The sequence below is a fragment of the Gobio gobio genome, assembly GCF_949357685.1.
Source record: "Gobio gobio genome assembly, chromosome: 4".
In the NCBI taxonomy this organism is placed as follows: domain Eukaryota; kingdom Metazoa; phylum Chordata; class Actinopteri; order Cypriniformes; family Gobionidae; genus Gobio; species Gobio gobio.
In genome coordinates this window covers 33,177,667-33,202,882 of record NC_137100.1, presented here as the reverse complement: position 1 = coordinate 33,202,882, position 25,216 = coordinate 33,177,667, and the positions used below count along the sequence as shown (strand labels likewise).

Sequence of the window (25,216 nt, the reverse complement as noted above, 5' to 3'; positions counted from 1 at the left end):
ATGTGCTAATTCTTGCTAGGAATGTGCTGAAACATGCTAGCAACATGTTAATTTATGTTGCTAGGCACATTTGGTTGAATAATAAATATTCTTATCAAATATGATTTTTTTTGTTGTATACAATCATCTCTGCCCGTCTTGATGCACTTTAAGTACTTTATCAACTCTAGTGACAAAGTGGCTACTTTAGCAACTCAAGGGCCATGATAAATGTCATCTGTTGGTCTAGACTGTGCTTGAATTTAGGCAGCAAGAGAAGGGGAATTTGATTTACCTTCAAAATCTTTTTTCTGGATGTGCAATATATTGGTACTATATCAGTTTTTGGTGATTATAATTTTTTTTAAATAAATCAGTTTCGGTCGATGTATCCATTCATTTATCTTATTTTTACGTTTAGATTACTTTTGCTGTCATCTAATATATTTTTATTAACACTGTTAGTTTGTTAAAGATGGTTAATCTTTTGGAAATCTTTAAAGGGGTCATGAACTGAATGGTCAATTTATGACGTTTGTGTGGTTTTTACATTCAAAAACTTGGTTATTTTTATATAGGTTATTTTCTACCCTGGTTTATATGGGCATGCCGCACTGAAGACTTGGAAGTAAACGCCCACTGCTGTGATTGGATAAGTTTTGCATATTATAATGAGCTTCCGCTCCCCCGTGAGTACACGTGAGGGATTGTTTTTAAAGCGTTTGGGAAACGGCAACTGGAATGATTCGTCCCACAGGGCTTGCAAAATGTCTCTATCAAACAAACACAATGATTTATCTTTCATCCACCCGCAATTCATTGAAATGTTATTTTTTTATTACTTGGCCCGCCTGATTGGTGGATATAACCGCGAACTGTGCATCACTAACACACACACACACACACTCGTGCACAAGCCTCACTGCAGAGTCAGACAAATCAGCATGATCAAAACTTCCATAATTGTATTTTTCCCCTCAAAAATCAAGTCAAGAGAGTGAACAACGCACATCAAGAAAGGAATGTTATTTCACTATTTAAGATAGCCCATTAGGCAGACCGGTGATAAGTTGCCTGTCTGGAAAACACATAGCCCCGGGACGTTGGGCTTTGCAAGCCCTGGCCCGAGTCTGATCATGAATCGCAGCACAATGAACCAACAACACCTCAAATAAAGCATTCTCCAGCCTTTGACAGCGTGGTAAGTTATGTTCAGTTAGACACATGCGCATAATCAATAGATATCAAACGATCTGTAACAATGCAATATTGTCACATATAAAAAAAAAAATTTACTCACATAAGTGTGTTGCTTCATTCGTTCATGTAATCTCCTTCTGTCTGCAAATCCAGTCTCTTGTTTACAAACGAATCCGTGGTGAAATGAAGGAACAAACGCACAATGTCTTACTCACGTGAGCTGGATATTCATTACAAATAAAGTTAATGCATGCATTCATAATATTGGAATCCGAATGAAGCGTATGCAGTATGTTTATTGCTTGGAAGTTCAATCCAGTTTAGCTCCACGTAGGCCTATAATCAGTGGGCGGGGCTACAGAATCAGGCGTACTTCTTCTTCTGTTGAGGCGGTGTTCACTACACTCTGACATCACAGCCTGGCACATTCTGAGATCGAGCGTTTGCTGGGCCTGGTGTCAATAAAAGCTTTTCTTTGACTAATAAGGAAGCTTTCAGCTCCGAAACTTACAGGATATTCTTATATCACGATGAACTTTTATATATCAAAGGCTGAATGAAAAGTTGATTTCTCAATTTATGGCCCCTTTAAAGAATGCACATTTTTCACACTGTAATGTTGTAGTGCCTACTTTCACTTTTCAGCATTTAAAAGTAGGTATTTTCAGATTGTTTTGTATGTGTATTGATGTATTTAAAAAAAAAAAGTACAGTATTTGACCATAATATAAAAATAATATTAATTTAGTGCATCTCTGCATCTTTTCAATTCTTATGTAAGCATTTCTTTATAAGGATTTTAGAGCGCTTATATGCAATTTTTCATGTGTTCATTCTGTAGATTTAATTGTATACTGTAGTTTTTCAAAGTAAACTAGGTCTACTGTCCCTCCATTCAACCAGTGCTTCGGAAGACTGAAACATCCCATTGGTCCTGGCACAAAGACTTACTTAACCTAAACTACATCTGCAAAGCTAACTTAGCTGCGGAGCGGAAAAGGCAGAGGAGGCTGACTCACTATTATGACTGTGTGTTTCCGCTGCTAAATTGAGTAATGCATTTTTTAACACCCTCTCCCATGTGTCTGCAAAGCTTACAACTGTCAAGCCCTTCCCTTCTCCTTCAAGAGCCAGAAAAACTATATTCTAAAACCATAATTGACATGCACCAGGCTCTCAAACCCTTTCATGAAGTAAACATCCAGCATTTCATGTGTTAATGTACACTACCATTCAAAAGTTTAGGGTTTGTAAGGTTTTTTTTTTTTTTTTCGAAAGAAGCTTCTGCTCACCAAGGCTGCATTTGTTCGATCAAAAATGCTGTTAAACAGTAATATTTTGAAATTATTTTACAAATTAAAAGAGTTTTCTATTATAATATATTGTAAAATGTAATTCATTATTTTGATTGCATAGCTGAATTGTCAGCAGCCATTACGTCTCAGGTTACAAATGTAACCTTTGTTCCCTGAGAACAGGGAACGAGACGCTGCGTCAGCTTCGACGCTACGGGGAACGCCTCCGGCGTGACAGGTGCCTGAAATCGCAATCAAAATGCGTCAATCCTATTGACCGGCGACAGCCTCTGACGTCATCTAGGCACAACCAGGAAGTATAAAAGGGCGCCTTGCCAACATGACGGTATCCAATCGTCTGAAGGGACTGTTTTCGGCAGGCAGGCCGTGCAGCATGGCAAAGTGACGCAGCGTCTCGTTCCCTGTTCTCAGGGAACAAAGGTTACATTTGTAACCTGAGACATTCCCTTTCGAAAGGGAACTCGCGCTGCGTCAGCTTCGACGCTACGGGGAACGATATACCAACGCCACCATGCCGACGGGAGTGCATGCCCACTGACAGTGACAACTGTCAAGACAAGCAAATTCTACTGAAATGCCTGAACCACTCCCCTTCTGGTTACGTTAGGCTGTCAGTGACAGCGCTCCCTACGGTCAAAGCCCAAGCTTATCACCTGAGAAGGAAACCTTCACACACATGAGTTCCTCCCCAGGTCCTGCTCAAAGGCCTGGAACCAACCCATTCGACTTAGAAGGGGTTCCTTTAAGGGAGCGTGGCAAGGGAACTACGAGGGAACCCTATGCCAGTCACTATTCGGGAGGTTTTCACCGAATGCCACCAGGGAGACCTGACCTGGTGACCCAGTCTGCTATGGGACACGTAATACTGTCAACCCTGTCTGTACAGTACAGAGCCTCTGGTACTCGCCTCCGAAGAGACATCCCGCTAGGGTGCTGCAAGAAAGGCAGTCCACCGACTAGCCAGACCTCAGAGACGGGTTATCCCAGAGAGCAGCGCTCAGCGAAGTGCTTTCAAACCCTTACTAGCGAGGGGAGTCAAGCCGCTCGATCCTCGGATCTACCAAGCACTTATTTTAAAACTTGCTTAGGAGGCCAAAGGCCTTATTGGCTGAATATATCGGGAGGGGCCCCTCGGGACCTACCACCAATAGATCAGCGCCAGGAGGCTGTAAGCTCACAACAGACCCTCGCTTGAGAGGAGCTCATAAGCCTGCCCGGTAGGCAACCATGCCGTAGGCACACTATGAAGGTCCCGTCCTGTCGGGACCGCATAGCCGCAGTGACACCTCGTCGTGCTAGGGTAAGAACACCGCCTTCAGGTCTCGCAAACGGCCAGAGACCGGCGCCTGATAGCGGGTGGCCACTAGCTGTCAGCATAAAGCCAGTTGTGTGTTCCCGCCTGGGGAACTCGTCCCCCAGGGAGGCCGAGAGAGGCCTCCACCTGGTAACCTGTATAGACCGCTTGCGCATCCAGCAGCAGCGCTCGTCCTCAGGAAGGCCAAACGGGCCTGATACCTGATCGCAGTCGTGCTAGCCCTCGAGGTAGCTGGGAAGACCAGGGACTCGCTTCATCAGGGAGGCCAAGCAGGCCTACCAACTGCAAAGATATCGGGCACTCACAGCCTAGCTGAACGTGCTACTCATAGCACTTCATGCTCACCACAGCGACTGGGGACCGGGAGCTCGCTCTCAGGGAGGTTTCTTTACCATGCCTACCGTCTGACAGCAGAACGTGCCGCTCACGGCACTTTACGCTCACCACAGCGGCCGGGGAGCCGGCCTCTGCTCAGTGACTGGACCCCTCCAGAAAATCACGAGACCAGAGCGTGCCCTCAGAGGAGGCCACGTGGGCCTACTACTCCAAGCGAATCCCCTCAGGGAAGCCCGTGCAGCTTTTCCTGATAGCAGCCCGTGCTACGCTCCGTTACCGAACCTGGGGACCAGGGAACGATTCCAGGGAGGCGCAATGCTTCCACCTAGTAGCAGAACATGCCGTCCGTAGCGCTTCGCTACGCTTTCTCCCTCCAAGGGGGTCACTCAGGGAGGCCGGATGAGGCCTACTACCTACTAGCACTCGTGCAAGTTATACAGTGACTGGGGCCCAGGAACGCCCTCCGCAGAGGAGGTCGAGTGAGCCTGCTTCCCCACAGCAGGCCCATAGGGAGGCCTGGTAGGGCCTACCACCTATTTAGCAGCTTGTGCCAACCGTCGAGGGACTTGATGCCTATGATGCCCCTTCGGGGGAGACCAGGCAGTGCGTGCTGACCACAGCAGGCTCTCAGGGAGGCCAAACAGGGCCTAGCTCCTGAGCGAAGGTAACCCAGACCGGGAGCCTACCCCTCAGGGAGGCCTGGCAGGACCTACCCCCCCCCGAATAGGGGGTCTGCAGATTCCAAGGATCCTGCCGAGACTTTAAGAAGGCTGGCTGCTGCTACCTGGGCTGACGGCAGCTGTCTGCTGCTGACGAAGGCCTGGAAATCCAGTTAGCACCTGGGGACTCATCCCCAGGGCCAAATGACGGGTCACTGCTGACGTCGACACCAGTGGAGAAGAGCCTCCGAGGCCCACTCGTGGGCCATGGTGTCGGGACTTTCCTGCAAGGAGGCCGGTTAACGCCTACTACCTGTCTTGAAGTCCTACTGCCCACTACCTGTCTTGAAGTCCTACTGCCCAGACCGCCCAAGCTGGCCGCTCACAGCCAGCTGGCTCCTATGCCCACACCTGGGGCTGGCTCCATCCCAGAGGCAGCTAGGTACAACTGCTTCGCCGTGTCCTAGGGCCCCCAGGACGGCGCAGTCTCTCGGGCAGTGCCTACAAACATGGACCTAATCACATTGCCAACAGCAGTGTACTCAGCGGAAGTGCTTAAACAAAGACCCTCTAAAGCGAGGGGAGTACAACTTACGTCACCTGCATAGGGGCGGCTGCCTACTTTCCATGCAGCGGCCAACATAAGTGCGAGGGCGTCAGCCATTGGCAATGCTCGGGCCTCAGGGGAGCATCCGACCAGAACCGTACAGACAGAAGGATTATCGGATGTTCAGCTCGACCCGGGCCCTAAAGGAGGTGGAGCAGAGACATAAAGCAAGGGAAAATATCACAGAAATATGAAATCCGCCGGCCGAACTGTCCTCCAGGAGGAGGCCGGCGGCCGCCAGCAGATGGCGGCCACCAAGCTCCGAAAGGCGGAAACAGCAGATAAAGTCTAGTCGCAAACCGGCGAAAGACGCTTAACTCCACCCCATGACCACTGGCAAAGTCGCTGTCTCCTGCAACACCTCGTCTGCATTACATGTGACCCCAGAACGCAGAGAAGGGGGCGGGCCTTGGCCGGACGACTCTGTAACAAGAGGAGGCTGAAACAAGGATGCATAAACAACGCCATGTTCTATCACAGAAGACAGGCCAGGGGCGAACGACTTCATTAGAAGGGAACGCCCCCATCCTTGACAAAGCCTAGGCCAAGTGGTGCGACATAAGTCTGCACTAGATCTACTCAGGGCCCGGGAAAGAAATATTATCACCTCTAATATTTACACAATGAGGCCCCAAAAACCCTTTCTCCCAAAGCCCCGCAGGGCTCAGATCTCACTACAGCTCGTGCATTAGCGCGTACCCGGTCTTCAGCTACTTTTCACTTTACGCTAGGAAAAACACAGCTCGCCCCCTACGCTACATGCCCTCAGGCGAGAGCGTAATACAGTTACCCACATAGTGGGGAAACATAGCACGGAGAGGCAGCAAACTCTCTAGCAGAAAGCGAAGTATTCACACATACAACCACATAATGTTGCAAAGAAAATCGTTCTTAGCTTACTCACGGGGAGCTGCAGGCCCTGTGAGGATCCAGCGACGATCCAAATTTTCCCCAGAAAAACCTCTCAGGCGAGCGAAGGTAAAGGAGTTCTGAAAAACATAGTTTGAAATGTTTCACCCTCAGAGAGGGGGACTCACCAATCACTCCCAGCGATGCTTCCAGCCAGCCTTAAGGCTAGTATCCGCCCGCCATCCTGAGGGGGGCGCTCTCACAACCAAGCCAGGCGGGCCGTCAGAATTCTTACATTTTCTGCTCATCATAGGCCCACCGGCCTGATGTAAAAGCGCCCGGGAAAAAACCAGAGGAAGGGAAGAGGCAGCGTTCACCTGCGTCCCCTCGGGGGCGGAGTCCGCTGCCTATGCTGGCCCCGGTTGCCAGCTCCAGCTTCCTTCCTCTTTTTGTAGCGGGTGTCCCGCCTCCTCTGCGCCGTGGTTCTCTGTGGGGGCGCTCGAGAGGCAACACTGGCTCTCTGTTCCTGTCTCCAGCCCTCAGACTGGAACGGGCCAGGGACACCCGACTGCCTGGGCGCGGTCCCGGACCTCCGCGGGATGCATGTCTTGAATGCTGCCGAGCGCGCCCTCGCCTCCCTGAACTTATCCACCACCGCCGACATGTATGCCCTGCCGTTCAGACGTGATGTTGTCCTAAGGGGATCTGATGGCAGGGTGGGAGCCCTTAGTGTCGACGGCCGCCCGGAAGCGAGGTAGTTCGCGAACGTCTCGTCAACGGGCGGCAGCAACACATATCCAGCTTCCGGTAATCCCTCGACGTCAGCAAAATTAGCCCGCTGACGCCGGTGGATCCGGGCTGAATAGGGCTTCTTCCATCCTTTCGAGATCTCATAATGGAGATCAGGAAAAAATGGAAGACTCCCGGGAGCTGGCTGGTCACGGGCGGGGAGATAACGGTCATCTAGTCTGCTCAGACGAACGTCATCTCTCCTAGCGCGCCGCCAAGACAGCTGCAGTCTGCCCACGGCGCGCTCCACAACCTCCACCAGCTCCCCATACATGGGACAAGATGGTTGAGCATCCCTTCTTTCAGCCTCGAGCACTTCACTCGACTCCTCAACCATCCTCTGCTCCACTGGAAGAGCAACAGATGAGGAGGAGGAGCTTAAATCCCGCTCCGCCTCCGAAGTCTGCCCCTCGCGATCTAGCTCGTTGTCTGCAAGCACTACACCGGTCTCCAGACGACGAGCCAGATCCAGCTGGGAGCCCCAGGATTGAAGCCGCCGCTCGGCCTCAGCGCGAGCGGGGCCGCTCCCAGCTGCTGAACTCTCTCCCCTCGAGAAGAGAGCCAAACCCCAGACAGTATACACAGAGCGAGTGAGTGTCATCAGGTGTAAGATACCTGGTACACGGCTCCGCGCACCTGCGGAAGTGACGCTGCTTCTCGGTACACTTCATTGCTTGGTATTCACTTTGACGCTCCAGGATACAGGCAAAACAGTCACTGAAGACGAAGAGATACCGTCATGTTGGCAAGGCGCACTTTTATACTTCCTGGTTGCGCCTAGATGACGTCAGAGGCTGTCGCCGGTCAATAGGATTGACGCATTTTGATTGTGATTTCAGGCACCTGTCACGCCGGAGGCGTTCCCCGTAGCGTCGAAGCTGACGCAGCGCGAGTTCCCTTTAGAAAGGGAACTATAGTTTTCAGTGTCACATTATCCTTCAGAAATCATTCTAATCTGTTGATTTGGTGCTCTAAGCATTTTCTTTTAATTTTGTATTATCACAGTTTCTTTTTCTGGAAACTGATTTTATTTATTTGAAATAAAAATATTTTGTAACCTTGTAAATGTCCTTATGGTCACTTGTGATCAATTTAATGCATCCTAAAAGTATTTTACAGTATTTCTATGAAAAAATCTTACGAATCCCAAACTGTATATTTCAGCAGCACAATTAACAAAATGAAATATCATGCTTCATAATACTCTTTTCTTGATTGCTTTACTTACACAAGCTGGCTTTGCAAACTAAACTTAATATTGTTAGTAGTGCTGTCAAACGATTAAAATATTTAATCGCGATTAATCGCATTAATGTCATAGTTAACTCACAATTAATCGCACATTTTTATTTATTCTAAATGTCCCTTGATTTCTTTTTGTCCCATTATTTTTTCTTATTTTAATGCTCTTCTCAACATAGAAAAGTGGATCGGCTTGCTTTGTTCAAATGTTTGTTTTATTGAAAACAACATTGGCATACTTTAGTGTTCGATTTCACACCAACATTCTCACTTGGAGCAAATAATCGCTCACACAATGTAACACTGCCCATCAATAAAAGGGTGAAACAAATACTTTGTTGCACAAACAGCCCCTTCAACAGCCCTTTCTAAGGGATCAAAACAGGGTGATACAAAATAAAATTACAAAGTGCACATGCAAGGTAAACTAGGACTCCGCCTATAGTGCAGTTAAACCAGGGGTCGCCAACTAGCGGACTCCGGTCCGAATCCGGACCGCGAAGCCTTTTGACGTAATGAAACAGTTAACGTTGCAATGCTCACTGTTACTACGTTCAGACCCAGATGCGCGGTCAAGCATGCAGTGAAGAAGAGACTGATGGTGCGTTCACACCGGACGCGAATGACGCGACATGCACGCCGCTTAATCCGCGCCGCAGAATGTCTATTTGCGTCTTTGCATTGACTTAAATCACTCGCGCAAAACGCTTCATTCGCGTCTGGTGTGAATGCACCATCAGAGCAGAAAGCAGCGCTCAAGACAAGCACTTTTAGTTGAAGACCCCTGAGTTAAACCATGGCTTAATACGTTTCTCATTTCGGCATCTCACGCTTGCCATCCACGTCTACTCTTTTAATGGCCCAAACGAGTGCGGGCAGCCGCAGCGTGCCTGATGTTTTGTTTCCGGTCTAGCTACATCCGGAGTGGTGTTGTAGTTTTTCTAACGTTACTAGTTGTTGCAACAGCATGTGAAAAAACTACAAAGTTTGTTAGACCAAAAAGAACGTTAATCTCGCGATAAAAAAATTGACGCCGTTAAAATAGGTTTGCGTTAACGTCGTTAATAACGCGTTTAACTGACAGCACTAATTGTTAGACTTCTTGGTTTGAAAACCTCGTCTTTTGTGGCAAGTCTTTATTAAGCCATCATCATACAAGTCTCAGCCCTCAGACATGTAAAAAGAAAAATGTAATTACGAGGTAATTGCAATCTTCATTTGCAGCAAAGGCTAATGCTTGGAAAAATGGAAAAGTGAGTCACGCACCAAATGTTGTGGTGTAAGTGAAACTAATAAATGTATAGTCAGCATTCCCAATTCAAACGTAATTATGACCAAAACCAATTTACTTCATCCATAATTCTTTAATTGACAATTTAGAAAGTGTTTAAAGAAAATACAATTTTCCCACTGGTTGTGTCAGTATCAATCCCTTGAATATGATCACAAAGACATGACTTACAGGCAGCATGAGTATGAACACATCTCTAAATATTGGTGCTGTATAAACTGTTGAATGACAGGATGGATGAATGTGAATGTGAGAGTTCTGAATGTGAACTGTGAGCATTTGCCATAGTGACAAATCATCAGTTTGTCACACAGCTCGTGGCCTAAAGTCTGTCGTCCTGCTGCGGTTAACAAACTGCTTCCCTCATCCGTGTAATATTACGCCCTGATGGCATGGGACAATACGTGTCTGTTACCCTTTTGACACAAAGGCCAGCGATGCCCTGTGTGTGTTAGCAGTATGTCCATTAGGTGTGAGGCATGACTGGCACAGTGAAGAGGCATCTGTTAATTGAGTCTGTGAATGTGCCCTCTCCTGTGACATTGACGTCAAAGGAGATTAGACGTGACTTTATGTGTGATGATAGCCCTTGCTGTGAATGTCAGACAATGTTATTCATTTCCTTACCACTTCATTTTTAGGCACAGACCAAACAGTTTCCTGATTGTTTTTTTACTAAACTCTTAATGTCAAATGACTGAATCAGCATGCGTATTTCAGTGTGTGAGTAGTTATTAGAGCCATCTGTGTTATCACCCCCGTTGCACTTGAGTATCTTACAGTCAGGTGACCACTTAGATTTGGAAAGCATGAATTTTCGTACCATCTGGCTAAAAGTGAAATAGCAGTGTTTTGCATTCTATCTCATTTATCTTCTAACTTATACATTATACACAAATAAAATAATGTTTTGTTTGATGTTTTTCTAATTAGATTTTATTTTGTTCTGCATTTGGGAAAACAAATCACATGTACAGTGAGGTCCAAATGTCTGGGCACGTATTCTTAAAGCTTCTAAGAATCCTCTCAGAAAGCTCCTAATTTAGCTAAAAAAAGATTTTTTTTTAAATAAGTCTTAGCTTAAGAGATATTCAGGACTGATCTGAGAGCAACTCTTATCAAGGAAAATACAAAAACTTGTATCTTAGTGAGGAGGCGGGGCTGACCCCGTTGCTACATATTACAAATGTGCCTAGCAACATAAATTAACATGTTGCTAGCATGTTTCAGCACATTCCTAGCAAGAATTAGCACATTGCTAACGTTTTAACACATTGCTAGCATGAATTAACATGTTGCTTGTATGTCTTTTGAAGATCTCTCTCTCTCTCTCTCTCTCTCTCTCTCTCTCATAATAAATATAGGTATATTCTTTATTTTTTATTTACCATGCTGTTAATGTTGTACTTAATGTATTTGATAGGAAATGAACTGCGACACAATACGGTTCTGAAATTGCTGTAATTGTGTAATCAGAAGCTTCTTTGCTTATAGAAGGTTGTGACAGACCCAAATCATCACTGCTGCATATCTGCATTTTTTCAGTTGCCAAATGTGTTAATGTGGTGATTACTTCCATTTCTGGCGCTATGGCATTTCTGCGCTTTGTCAGAGATGTTAGCGTGTCTCTAATAAGATCGGTCACAAACATGCTCCTTGCACGTCTAATGTGTAACGTCTTATTAACTCACTGTCATGCATTGTGTGCAACATATTTCTTCACCCTCTTCGCATTTCACCCATATTCTCCGCTGCTAAAGAAATTCTTTAGCCTCTTAAAAGTCCATACTCCTAACAATTTCTCTTTTAAGGGTTAAGATGCTTTCTAAATTATTTTCTTCTTTACTAGGATTTTTTCTTTAATTTTAAGAGGAAATGGCCATCTTTCTAAGCATTTTTTTTTTTTAGAATTTTGTCACTAGGAGCTACTCTTTGCATTAAGATTTTTCATGAATATGGGCCCAGACCACTAGTGAAAATGCTTCTGTTTTGCATTTTTATTCATTTATTTTATTTATATTATAAAAAAAAAAATCTGCTTTGAAACTTTCAATCATTTCAGGTATTTGCTTCATTTAATTATTTCACCTAAAGACAGATTAAATATTAATCAACATTAACAGCATATTCCTAGTGCTGCATTTATGGTTTCCAGTACCCAGATGTCAAAGTAAATTAATGATCTAGAACATCGTTGGGTTGTAATGTCTGTAGTTTGAGTCAATATTTTTGTATTTTATACAGTTCTCTTGGATTTTAGCCTACTCCTGGAGCTAATGTACCGTATGTGTGTAAATCTTATTAGCTATGAGCTAAAATGTTGAGCTTAAATGTTATATTGTATCATTTTTGATGTTCTGCCAGCTCTCGTGTTACTTTTAAGAATTTCATGGAGTTAATGTAAAACAAATGTCCTGCTCATAGGTGCTCTATACCAGTCATTATTCGAGGCATGGACCTGAAGGTGTGCTGTGGTATCTGGCACCAAGATGTTCGCAGCAGATCCTTTAAGTCCTGTTAGTTGCGAGGTGTGGCCTCCATGAATCGGACTTGTTTGTTCGGCACATCCTACAGATGCTCGATTTGATTCAGATCTGGGGAATTTGGAGGCCAAGTCAACACCTCAAACTCGTTGGGCTCCTCAAACCATTCCTGAACCATTTTTGCTTTGTGGCAGGGCGCATCATCCTGCTGAAAGAGGCCACAGCCATGCACCAAGGAATGCCGTTTCCATGAAAGAGTGTACATGGTCTGCAACAATGCTTAGGTAGGTGTCAAAGTAACATCCACATGGATGGCAGGACCCAAGGTTTCCCAACAGAACATTTCCCAAAGCCTCACACTGCCTCCGCTGGCTTGCCTTCTTCCAATAGTGCATCCTGGTACCATGTGTTCCCCAGGTAAGCGACGCACACACGGCCATCCATGTGATTGAAATGAAAACGTGATTCATCAGACCAGGCCACCTTCTTCCATTGTCCATGGTTCAGTTCTGATGCTCACGTGCCCACTGTTGGCGCTTTCAGCGGTGGACAAGGGTCAGCATGGGCACCCGGACAGATCTGCGGCTATGCAGCCCCATACGCAACAAACTGCGATGTACTGTGTATTCTGACAGCTTTCTATCAGAACCAGCATTAACTTCTTGAGCAATTTGAGCTACAGTAACTTTTCTGTTTGATCACACGAGCCAGGCTTCGCTCCCCATGTGCATCAGTGAGTCTTGGCCCCTCATGACCCTGTCGCCGGTTCACCACTGTTCCTTGCTTGGACTACTTTTGATAGATACTGACCACTGCAGACCGGGAACACCCCACAAGCGCGGCTAGTCGTCTAGCCATCACAATTTGGCCTTGTCAAACTCGCTCAAATCCTTGTGCTTGTCCAATTTTCCTGCTTCTAACACATCAACTTTGAGGACAAAATGTTCACTTGCTGCCTAATATATCTCACCCACTAACAGGTGTCGTGATGAAGAGATAATCCTTGTTATTCACTTCACCTGTCATAATGTAATGCCTGATCTGTGTATATCACTTTAAATAAGGTTTCTATAATATCAACATTGATACCATTGCAATTTCATAATTCTTATCACCATTTTCAATATCTGAAACTAATACTAGCCTCAAAACCTCTCAAGCTTACTGAAGACTATAAACAGTGATAAAGAAAGCAAAGAAAACAAACTACAATAGAACAAAGACACAAATGAAATAGACCTACCTGAAAAATCACACATTTGGACCACACATTTTTTTAGGATGTCCTGCCAGGGTTGAGTTGCTCCTTTCAAACCTCCTGCTTGTGTGTTATTGCTTACATATACAACTGTGTATACATTAAAAAATTTGGTAAGATTTTTTTTAAAAGTCTTCTGCTCACCAAGGCTGCTTTTATTTGAACAAAATACAATAAAACAATAAATTAGTGAAATATTATTACAATTTAAAATAACAGTATTATTTTATATAATATAATAATACTATATAAAAGTATTATATAGTATAATATATTTTAGTATATTTTCAAATGTCATTCATTCCTGTGATGGAAATTACTCCAGTCTTCAGTGTCACATGATCCTTCATAAATCATTCTAATATGCTGTATACATTTCTTATTATTATCAATGTTGAAAACAGTTGTGCTGCTTATTTTCTGTGGAACCATGCATTTTTTTTAATAGGATTCCTTTTAATTAAAGTTCCAAATATAAACAAAACAAAAAAACAAAAACTTACTAACCCAAACTTTTGAATGGCAATGTAAATGGCACACATATAATGCAGGAATGAAGTGTGGATTACGTTAAATAGTGCCAAAGTATTTTACTCATTTATATTTAAAGAGAAAAGAAACCTAAGACTCTGCTATGCTTGGTTGTTTGTACTGTCTGCTGCCTGTGGTTAGATGGTTTCGAGCTGAATACCATAACCTGGATCTGAGCTGTGGAAAGGCATTTCAAGACTCAAGCTCTCTGATGTGATCCAGATTGAAATGATGGACATTTAATGAGTTAAGATGAAACACTATACCATGGAGATGTGGACAGACGAGCAGCCAAGACATACTGTTTCAACATATCTACATCTCTCTTGGCAGGTCAAGATAACCCTGCAACATCATGTATGTACAGCGGGTATTCGTTTACTCTGTCTGAACAAAACCAGAATTTACATTTGACTTTCTGACAGGGCCATTGACCAATAGGTGGCAGAAGATGTCAGTATGATGATAGATGGGTTTGGGACATGTGCACAGATACAAACAGATGACCAGGCCTATTTGCTATCTTCGCCCACTCAACTACACAGAAAACTCCTCAGATTGTTGTACATATTACCTGATCCTTTTGTTTATCAAGCATTTGTCTAAATTGACCATGCTTTAGCAGTAAGTGTAGTGTAGAGCTTTGTTTAAGATTTCTCCATGTTTAAATCCATTTAGAAGAATTCAACTGATTTGCCCCCAAAATCAGTGCAGAATATGCTAAAAAAAAAAAGTCTTCAGATACTGCCTGAGCCTGCAGATGACCAAGAGTATATATTGCAGACACTTCAACTTTTTTACACTATGCAGTCAGCTTGAGTGTACTGTTGTTTCTATTATTCCAGGTGTGTTTTGGGAAACTGTAAATGTGGTGAATCATCTGGATGATAGAAGTCTGAAATGAGGCTCTTAAGATTTTTTGAATTTTTTTGAAAGAAGTCTCTTTGCTTATAGCTGCATTGGATCAAAAATACAGTGAAATTGTGTTATTGTGGAATATAACATATTTGAATATTTTAAAATTTGAATTTATTAGAATTTTTAGCATCATTCTGTCACTTGATGCATCGGAAATCATTCTACTATGCTGATTTGGTGCTTAAAAAAACATTTCTTATTGTTATTGTTGAATACAATAGACCTTATTCACAGCAGCACCTTCTTTGATTTTTAAGGGGAATGAAAGCGAGGCAGTGAGGGATAGACATACAACTCTTCCGTGGGTTATTGTTATTTAATGTGTTTTTGAATAGTTCTGCAAACATATCTTTTCAAGAGATTTCAGTAGACAAAAAAACCCTCCAGAAAATATGAGCTGTGGAAAGATTTGAGTGATCTAGGAGCTTTATACAGCTTTTTACAGCAGATGCCGTTGAAAACATGGTAAGTCTATCCCTCACAGCCCCACTATCATACCTGTCATGGCACTGCTCTGAATAAGGTCTGTTCTTCATGATTCTTTGATGAATAGAAAGCTCAAAAGAAAAGCATTTGCTTGAAATAGAAATCTTTTGTAACATGTCTTTACTGTGCCTTTTGATCAATTGAATGTGTCCCTGCTGAATAAAATTAATTTCTTAAAAAAAAAAAAAAAAACTTTATGCCCTCAAACTTGTGAGATCATGCAGTGTAAATGAAGATGAAAGATTAGTGGATGATTCACCTTGTAAGCATATAGGGCTCATTTACAGATAACTTACACCTAAGGCGTAACCTTCAGTAAGAGGATTATTATTGCACAATAAGCCCTGATAGGGTTTTGCCATAACGATTGTCTGTCTGTACATTATCCTGCCTATTACATGGCTATTTGCCAAATAAATAAATGCATGGATATCTGAGTTGAAGTTATTTTGTGATGTGCAAAAATGGGGCAGTGGAGTGCTGTAATGCACAGCAATGGAAATCTGTTGTCAGGCAACGATCAAATATACAGTTTAGCAGTCATTATACATAAGCATTTGACCGCAAAATGTCAAAATCAGAATCAAGTGTTCCAGAGAGGCGTGTAATGAAAACAACTACTGTGGCATAGTGAAGATATGCACATCAATTTATAGCACTAAAAAAGAACCATATGTGGACTCTAAACCAGCAAAACATTTGAGCTGGACACCAAGAGACTTGGAGGAAACCCCAAAACATTGTATAGTTCCTAAAAAGGCCTGTGCATTTACTCTATAGAGAATTTTGTATTTAGTTTATTTCTAACTCCATTAAGTCTCTTTGAATAGATGTAGTTGAATTAAGCAGACATTTCTATGATAATACAAACAGGTTTGTACAAGTTTTTTGTTTTGATAATTAATGTAATCATTAAATGCCTCATTATATAATGGAAAAACTTTTTCTCTCATTTAATTTACTACATCTTTACTGTATTTATTTGCATTTATTTTAAATTGCTTGCTGAATTACTAGAATACTGTTGCACAGACGTATGAGATGGCAGAACCAAATCATTGAGATATTTGAACTGAACTGGCATCTCCGAACAGGCTGTGTTAGAAAACACATGAGCGAATGAACATACTGTCATTTCACATCTCCCCAGGAGACTTGTGTGCTGTTATTTTACACTATTTTAGCCTGGCAAGTGAAACAAAACGCTCATTTTCTGGTGAGTGTGATTTATTTCTTAAAGTTTCCGCTAAACGATTTTGTTTTGAGAATTTAAGACCACTTTTTTTCCCTACAAACTTGCGTCAAGATTTGTCAACACTTACAGACTTCTGGTCTGATGATTATTGTGACAGAATAATCCTTGATGATTTATTTCCTTTTTTCATCTTTATTTTGGATGACTGAAATCAGATTCAAGTTTTTTAAGATTTTAAAACTTTCGAAATCAAGAGGAGCACTGTAACAGCATAATATGATTTACGACATAGACTGTTGCTATAAGGAAAGAGGATGAGGAATATTTTATGTTAAGTGAGACCTCCATGTAAATTCCCATGAATATTTCAGATATTTCAATATTTCAGAAGACCAAATCTATGAATGTTGAACCTAGCATCAAAAAATGAAATACTTGTAATGGCTTTAACCCAGGGTTGTGTGCCAATCAGAATCAAAGTTAAGATGCCCTTTTAAATTCCGATTCAATTCCTCAGTTTTGAATTGAATTTGAATTCAGGTAGCACACGGAATACGGAATTGCAAGTTGAATGTAGGAAGTAAAATAGAAATGAATAACTTTTAAGCTAGAAAATCAAAGTTTCTCAAGGCAAACTATTAACATGTTTGAAAATTATGAAATTAGTATTATTATTATTTTTCTTCACAAAATGCATTATCTGTGATTATTTTCAAATTTCAGTTCATCTTCATGTGATGTGGGGCATAGCTAATTCAATTCAAAATTACACTCATAAATTGAAAGGGAGCCAGTATTCCACTTCTGATTTTTGCTTGCTTATCATTGTATATGAACAGAATGTCACATGGTACATCATTACTATTTCCCACTTTGTAGGAGCTGAGACCATCAAGAAATACTGGAGCCGATATTATCAAGGTTCCCAAGGTGTAGTGTTTGTCCTCAATTGTGCTGCACCAGATGAAGAGATGGAGGCTTCCCGGTCTGAGCTCCACTTGGCCCTGCAGCATCCTCAGCTGTGTACCCTTCCTTTCCTCATTCTCGCCAACCACCAGGATTCACCAGCTGCCCGCTCTGTGTCGGAGGTATGGTAACTTTCCACACCAAATATAGCTCTGTTAAGTGCCGACCATCTTCTATGTGATCCACCGCTGTTGAGGGTTGCTGGCCTCTATTTGTACACACACTGTGAAGTGTTTGGACTGAGCGATGGTAAGCGTGGTTTTTGGAGAGCGTCCTGTTGCCATGTAAAAAGAGCTGTTGTTTATGGTCAGTTTTGGAAGATGACCGACCGGGGCTGGGATAGGATGTTGTGGGGAGCTCCCCCTCCCTACTGCATCATAGAACCAGAGCTGACGGTGTAAACATGCTGTGACGTGGGCTGGCTGACGAATAGTCTTTTTCCACATGCTGAGAAAACCCGGTAGAGTTTGTTCTCCTCAGGAGGAATATACTGCAGGAGGCACTTGAAGTTTTCCAAGTATGTATTAAATCTAGACACGGACATAAATATGACAGTCTGGTGCTGGAATTATGCATCCAAGACAGGAAAATATCAATCTGTGTACATACCACGAGTACATTTTTACAGTTTGACAGAATTTAAACTTTGATGTCACATTTAAGTGCAACATATTAAACCTCAGTTTCAGGTGGGCTTGGCTACTAGGCTGAACATTTGGAACAAGAAGTTATTAGTAGATAATCACTGATAAAGTATTAATATAATTAATATATAAAATGAAAATTGTGTCAGCAGTTGTATTCTCATAAAAAGTGCCTAATCATAAAATCATATTGATAATTTCTCTTAAATCCCTTCAAACTAGTCATAAAGTAAACATTTAGAATGTCTCTTTTTGAAATATGCTGAGGTATAAAAAAAAGAAAGACAAAAATGTGCTTTGTCAATGTTTCCACTATTAAATGTTAAGGAAAGAAAGGGCATCGTCAGCAGAGCATTTTCCAATCCTTTTTGTAAACATCACATTTTGCTAACTTTTTTTGTTTGTTCTTGACGATGTAGACAGAAGACAGGAGCTGTTGTCTGTGATGCAATTCAAGAAACCAAACAAATGTCTGCTGCTAACTACAGATAATATTTTTGGCTGATAAATGTGACTCACAATTGGAAAATTAGGACCTGGAGTGCACATATTTATTTAGCGGTTCATGTATACATATACAGCATGTTGCCTCAAAGCACAGGGGGCTGCAAGGGGGCCCCCTGAAATCAAAATGGAAGTTTTTTAGCTTTTAGTATGACTATGTTAGCCTTAAGGTTATGAATAAGCTGGTTTGTCCAAAACAATGACAAAATTCGCATTTAGGAGATATAAGCATTCAAAACTTACAGTCTCTCACTTCCGTTAAAATGGATCTCAGATTTTGATGACATCACCGCAGACTTCATCTTCTCATCACATCTTCTGTCCAATCAAATGGTCTCTAGAATCTGAAGCGCCCGTCCCCTACACTATAAATAGACGCTGAAGCAGCGGCTGAAATCATCAGCTGTTCACACATCTACTATTTTCTATATGGTGAATGGCACCTAGCGCACTATAAGTCTGGTTTCACGTTACTTTGACGCCCACCGCCGCAGCACACACACATAGACCAGAGCCGTTGAGAGACACGAGAGCGCAGCGCGAATCATATGCGCGAGTCGGCGCGATACAACAAAACATATGGAACCCATTTAAATTTTGCACAGAATGCTGTATTTCAAAGCGATATGGAGGAGATAATGATCATAAACGGTTAGAGATTAGGAGGAAACTCTGGCTTTACCAAACAGAAAGGCTCTAGTCAAACTGTGGTAGTAACAAAGCGCTATTGGCTGTTTCAAAAAAGGGGAGGAGCTGCTAACAGCTGGAGCCGTTTAGGGGAAATTTATGTCAACACATTGAATAATGCTGCGCGTTTCAAGGCACTTCAGTGGGCCTTTAAGTTTAAATTAAATTACATTTAAATAAATATGTTAAAATTCATAGCATTTTCTTGGAGTCGATGGACTGCCGACAACCTGAATTAGAGTCCCGGCCTCTCTCTCTCCCACTTTGCGTCCTGTCGAGTCTAAAATGGCAAAAATTAATCCTTACGCAATTACAGTTTCATTCTACTTTCTAGACTGTAAAGAATTCATGAAATTAATCAAAAAATGACAGTCATAGTTTTATGTTTCTATTCTGGTTTATGGATCTAAAAGCTCTCTAAGAAGTAAAAGCTCTCTTAATGGTGGGTGGAATTAAAAAGGTAATATTTTTTAGATAATATTTGATTTTTCACCTTATAAATGTGTCTTTATTTATGGAAAATAAAACATAGATACTGTAGACCTATTTATCACCACAATATTTTGCAATATAGTTTTTTTTTGAAGAAAATAAAAACTGAAAAAAAGTTCAGATACAAGTTGATTCAAGTTCCGCAAATAAATACATTTAGCACTGACTGCAGTTTATAGCTACTTTGGGGTTTGGGTGCAGATGTATAGTAGTTCTCAATAACTTACTCCTAAAAAACATTTCATCATATATGTACTTTGTAAATGAAAGTACTAGATGTAGCTCTATCGACAATTTGTTAAATATCGCATTACAGCTTCACTTAGAGTACATGCTGCTTATGCATGCGCTGTGGAACTGGAAGAGCATTTACTCACTGTGGTTGCATGTGAAAGTGACACATGCCCTCTTCCAGTGCGGTTGTGTTCAGTGTGGGATGTTTTGGCTAGCCACCTCCACTTTCTACTTGTGTTTCACTTCTAGACTCACTCAACTGAAGAGGCATGCATTGTGGTCGTAGTGAGAACTCAATTGGAGATGAGAGAAGGAGCCTGCAAAGTATTTCAGACAAGCCAGTTGCCAACTCTTGACATGAGGAAATATGCTGGAGAGGTTTTCAAAAGCTTAGGCCCTGATGATTGAAATGAGTATCACACCATACTCAAGTGTGCATTGTTGTGCAACAGGCATAAAGTCATTACAAACATTGTCTGCTGGAATGCTTAGCATGTTGGAGAGAATTTTATTTACAACTACTAATGAAAAATAACAAAGATTTAGACACGGGTCCACTTTCCCCTTTGATCTGTATAGTCTATAATCCTATAGGGTTGTGTGCCACCCGGTCAGCAGATATCCTGATATTGACTAACAGCACGTGTGGCATGTACTGTGTGACTGCACGCTGAGGAAACTCTTGTTTTTGGTGTTGACTTCACTCAGTTGGTGGTCAACAGAGAGAGACCACACAGACCCCTCTTTTTGTTTAAGCTCATAAATGTGGTCATTTGCATCTGATCAGCGCAAACTACATTACTGGGGAGTTTGCCATGTGTTAGTCTATTTTTAGAAGTTGAAGTCACAGAGAGTGTTTGACCTCTTTTAGCTGTTTGCAAACACTTCCAGAGCCACGTGAGTTTGGCTTAGAGAGGCACTGAGCTCTGCCACAGGCCTTTTATTTAATTGCGTTGTCATCTCTATTCCTGTTGTAGGCATACTGTGTGTCCTGTCACAGTGAGTGATCAAGTCCCACAGGTCGATCCTTACTTATCTTTGGCACATTCTTGGAAATTGCATCGAATAGGATATGACCTGACTTAGTTTTCATCTGTGTGTGGAGGAGAGTGCCCTTTAAGGTATCTGACGGAGGCGCAGTGTTTGAATTTGTTTTTGATTTTGATTTATTACATTTTTAAATTTAAGCTGAACAAAAGCTTGAAAAACCAACAATAAAAAAATATATGAAAGTCATCATTCAAATTCAAACATACAAAGATTGAACGCATTAATTTCAACTTTCATGCTGTCTGTGCTAGTGCAGTGTGTGTGTGTGTGTGTATGTGTGTGTGTGTGAGAGAGAGAGAGAGAGAGAGAGAGAGAGAGAGAGAGTGGTTGACCCATCAAAGCAGAGAGGCGGAATGGCAGAGCAGGATATCCGAGACAGGTTTGATCCCTGAGAGGGGAACAGGCAGTTGTAGTTGCATTTCTCACTTCCTTCTTCCTCACCTCTTTTTGTCCTACACACTCCTTTATTTTAGAAGATTGTGACCCTGGACCACAAAAACAGGTCATAAGTCGCACAGGTATATTTGTGGCAATAGCCAACAATATGGGTCAAAATTATTGTAAATGTCCTATCAAAAATGTATTATTATTAGTAATATGCATTGCTAAGCACTTCATTTGGACAACTTTAAAGGCGCCCTCAGATTCCACATTTTCAAATCGTTGCATCTCGGCCAAATATTGTCCTATCCTAACAAACCATACATCAATGGAATTTATTAAAGCTTATTTATTCAGCTTTCAGATGACTGGTTTTGTGGTCCCGGGTCATATTTAAATGTTTACATGTTTTATTTTGGATCTGGTTCCACATCTTTTTGAAGCAGAAGTGCTTCACATTCAGATGAGCTTCACATTCACCATAATACAAAGCTTCAGCAAATGTTGAATCTTAGTTCAAACAAACCTTTCAAGCATTACGTGCCATCATAAATAATCCAGATGTCTTGTTGAGTTGCTTTCGTGCAGAACTTGCATGCTTAATATTAAATGAAAGATACGAAATGTCTCTCAGTGCGTGAACAAACAAAGTTTTTGCTTAACTCTTTTCTTGTGAGAAAAGGGTTAGACAAAGATGGACACGCTAAGAATATTCCTCTTTGTAGATTTATTAACTTTATTAATTGTTGTGCACCATGCCATCTGATTTCATTTTAATAATCAAATTCTTCTCTCAGACAAATTTGGGGTTGTAAGATGTCCTCTGTTTTTGTGTAGCAGGTGTTGTTGTGAAATTGTGGTTAAAAGAACATGATCCAAACTCATGAGGTTTACCGCAAATGCTCAGTCACCTGCCCAGGGAGCTGCAGAGACTAAACACCCTTCAAACTCTGAATCATGATGTATAATCAGCAGGTCATCACTGCCCACTGAGCAGCTACACAGCTACGACTCTGATTCTTCTCTCAGAAGTGCCACTGCCATCTGTCATAACTGACCGGATTTGAGCTTTCGTCACAAAGTCTAAAGCTAAAATTAAATTGGAACGTCGCTAACTGTGACGTTAGCATCTTAAGCCGTTGAGGAACTTTTCTGGACTATGGTGCTGTTTACAGACAGACTGGTTTAGATGTTTTGTACATTGAAATAATTTTTTATGCTTTTATGATATGTAACATGTATTATTTGTTTCTGGTAAATGGTTTTAAAGACAAGTTGTTTATAGGTTTTCTGAAAGCAGAAGCAGCCAGTGTGTACACTCTGTGCATTCTGTGTTGTTGCAAGCTAGTTATTAGCACTGCCCGGTATCGTTTTATGGCATAATGTTGGCGACTTCTCATTTTTACATTGCCGCAGTGAAGTTTAAAAGACTCGTCGGACCTGTAAAGTCCTCACTAGGGCCCTGTGTGTGACTTTTTTTCAGGAGGGAAATATTCATGGGACGGAATTCCTTGTTGACACCAACCTCCTGCTGTTGGGGCCCAAGGAGGAAGTGAGCAGAGAGAGGGGCGTCATATGTTGATACAACACCTCAACAAAGCAGGCTGTGTGGATGTTTTGCCCCATTGCACTGTTTCTTGTTTTATGAAGGTTCCCTGCATGAAAGCTCAAAAGTTGGGCTGAAGAACTGATCTTAGGATAGAGAAGATCAGCTCATATTATCAACTGTGAGGAAATCAACCATAGTTCCACACAGAGGGCTCTATCATACACTGTGGCGCCAGGTGCAATGCAAGTGTTTTTTTTTGCTAATTTCAGCCCAACACGGTTATCATTTTCACGTCCTGCACCATGTTGTTTAAATAGGAAATGCATTTGCGCCCATTTGTGCACCCATGGGCGTGCTGGTCTGAAAATGAGGTGTGTTCAGGCGCATTGTTGGCGCGTTGCTATTTTGAGGCAACTGAAAACGACTTCACCATTGACCAACAAAAACCTGGTCTAAAGTCAATAGCACAGTATTTTTTTGTGTTATTTAAAGGGTGTGTTAGTAATATGCGCATATAGGCTGGAGCACAACGCGCGTACACATGCTTATTACACACACAGCAACACACAAACATGCCAAATATTAAAAATAAAAGGATTTCTCTCTGGAGAAGCATTCAGTTTTTCCGCTTGCAAATTCCGCCATGTAAATTGTGATTCCGCCATATCGTGAGCGCAACTGGCTTTTGCGCCATGCGCTTTAGACCATGCGCTTAGGCCCCTTCCACACGAAGCCAGAACTTTCCCTATCCGATCTTTTTTTTTTCCTCGTTTCAAGAAATATCTGCGTACACACGAGAGCAGGAAAACGGCTCAAAACGATGTAGTATACATGCCAGGCTAGTATGTGGCACTGTAATTCTGCCACAGAAATACACTAAAAACGGAGTAGAAGAGTTGTGGCTAGAAGGGGTACAGCAACAGTCGGAGGTGAGGTAAAATCTCACAATAAAATAACAATAAATAAATTTGCTACTTACCAGATGTGTTTTATTAACGCATACACCTACCCCAACCCTAAACACACCCTTACAATAATGCAAATACAGTAATTAAACAACGCAGTATTGATGTGCGCATGCCCAGTGCCCGTAGTTGTATCCCTTCAAGTCTTCCCCGCGCAGGACGTGGTGTGATGACATCACCGTTTCACAAAATATACGGATTGGCTGTATACACGAAACCGCAAGGGTGTCGTTTTCAGATTTATCCACTTTAGGACCCGATTTAAAAAAATAGCGGTTTCAGTCTCCCAAAACGCCGGATCCGTGTGGACGAAACGCCAATACGATAAAAAATTTATACGTATACAGTGATACGCGTCTCCGTGTGGACGGGCCCTTAGATCATTAGCCCAGAGTCTGTGCTGATGTTCTAGAGGTGCATCACAGGTCTGATAACATCACCCTTGAAGTCTCCAGTTTAATTTCAAATGATCTGATCTAGTGGTCAGCCAATATCAGATTATATTTAGCTTTTTTTTTTTTAAATCTGCATCGGCCTATAAGTGACTGAAGCTGGGCTTTTATATTGACAGTGATGAGAACGTCAGTGCTTGAGCGCAGACTCACAGGAGCACCCATTCTCAAGTCTTCCTTAGTTCACTGTCTGTTAATAGTTCTGTCTAATGAATTAGTTACAAACAAAGGAATTAAAAGGTATGTAAAAAGTATTAGGTAACACTTTATTTTAGTGTCCTTGTTACATATGTTACATGTACTTACCATATCAATAACAGTAAATTCTGCATAATTACATGTAACTAACCCTAGACCAAACACTAATCCTACCCTAACCCTATAGTAAGTACATGTAGTTACTAAATATTACTCAGTACTGAAATATACAGTGAGCAAAAAAGTATTTAGTCAGCCACAAATTGTGCAAGTTCTCCCTCTTAAAAAGATGAGAGAGGCCTGTAATTTTTCATCATAGGTAGCCTACACTTAAAAATCCAGAAAAGCACATTGTCTGATTTTTAAAGAATTTATTTGCTAATTATGGTGGAAAATAAGTATTTGGTCAATAACAAAAGTTAATCTCAATACTTTGTTATATACCCTTTGTTGGCAATGACAGAGGTCAAACGTTTTCTGTAAGTCTCCACAACGTATTTACACACTGTTGCTGGTAGTTTGACCCATTCCTCCATGCAGATCTCCTCCAAAGCAGTGCTGTTTTGGGGCTGTTGCTGGGAAACACGGATTTTCAACTCCCTCCAAAGATTTTCTATGGGGTTGAGATCTGGAGACTGGC

The 25,216-nt window shown here is 42.0% G+C and overlaps 1 protein-coding gene across 1 annotated transcript in view; it reads left to right on the top strand.

Annotated features, from left to right (window-relative positions):
• The window catches only part of arl15a (ADP-ribosylation factor-like 15a), a gene marked incomplete at both ends in the record, with an annotated part of 204,273 nt that overhangs the window by 91,834 nt on the left and 87,223 nt on the right, over positions 1-25,216 (top strand). The window contains one exon of the mRNA XM_079815133.1: positions 17,334-17,542. Within this exon, the coding sequence (XP_079671259.1) occupies positions 17,334-17,542 (209 nt within the window). The remainder of the gene's footprint in view (positions 1-17,333; positions 17,543-25,216) is intronic.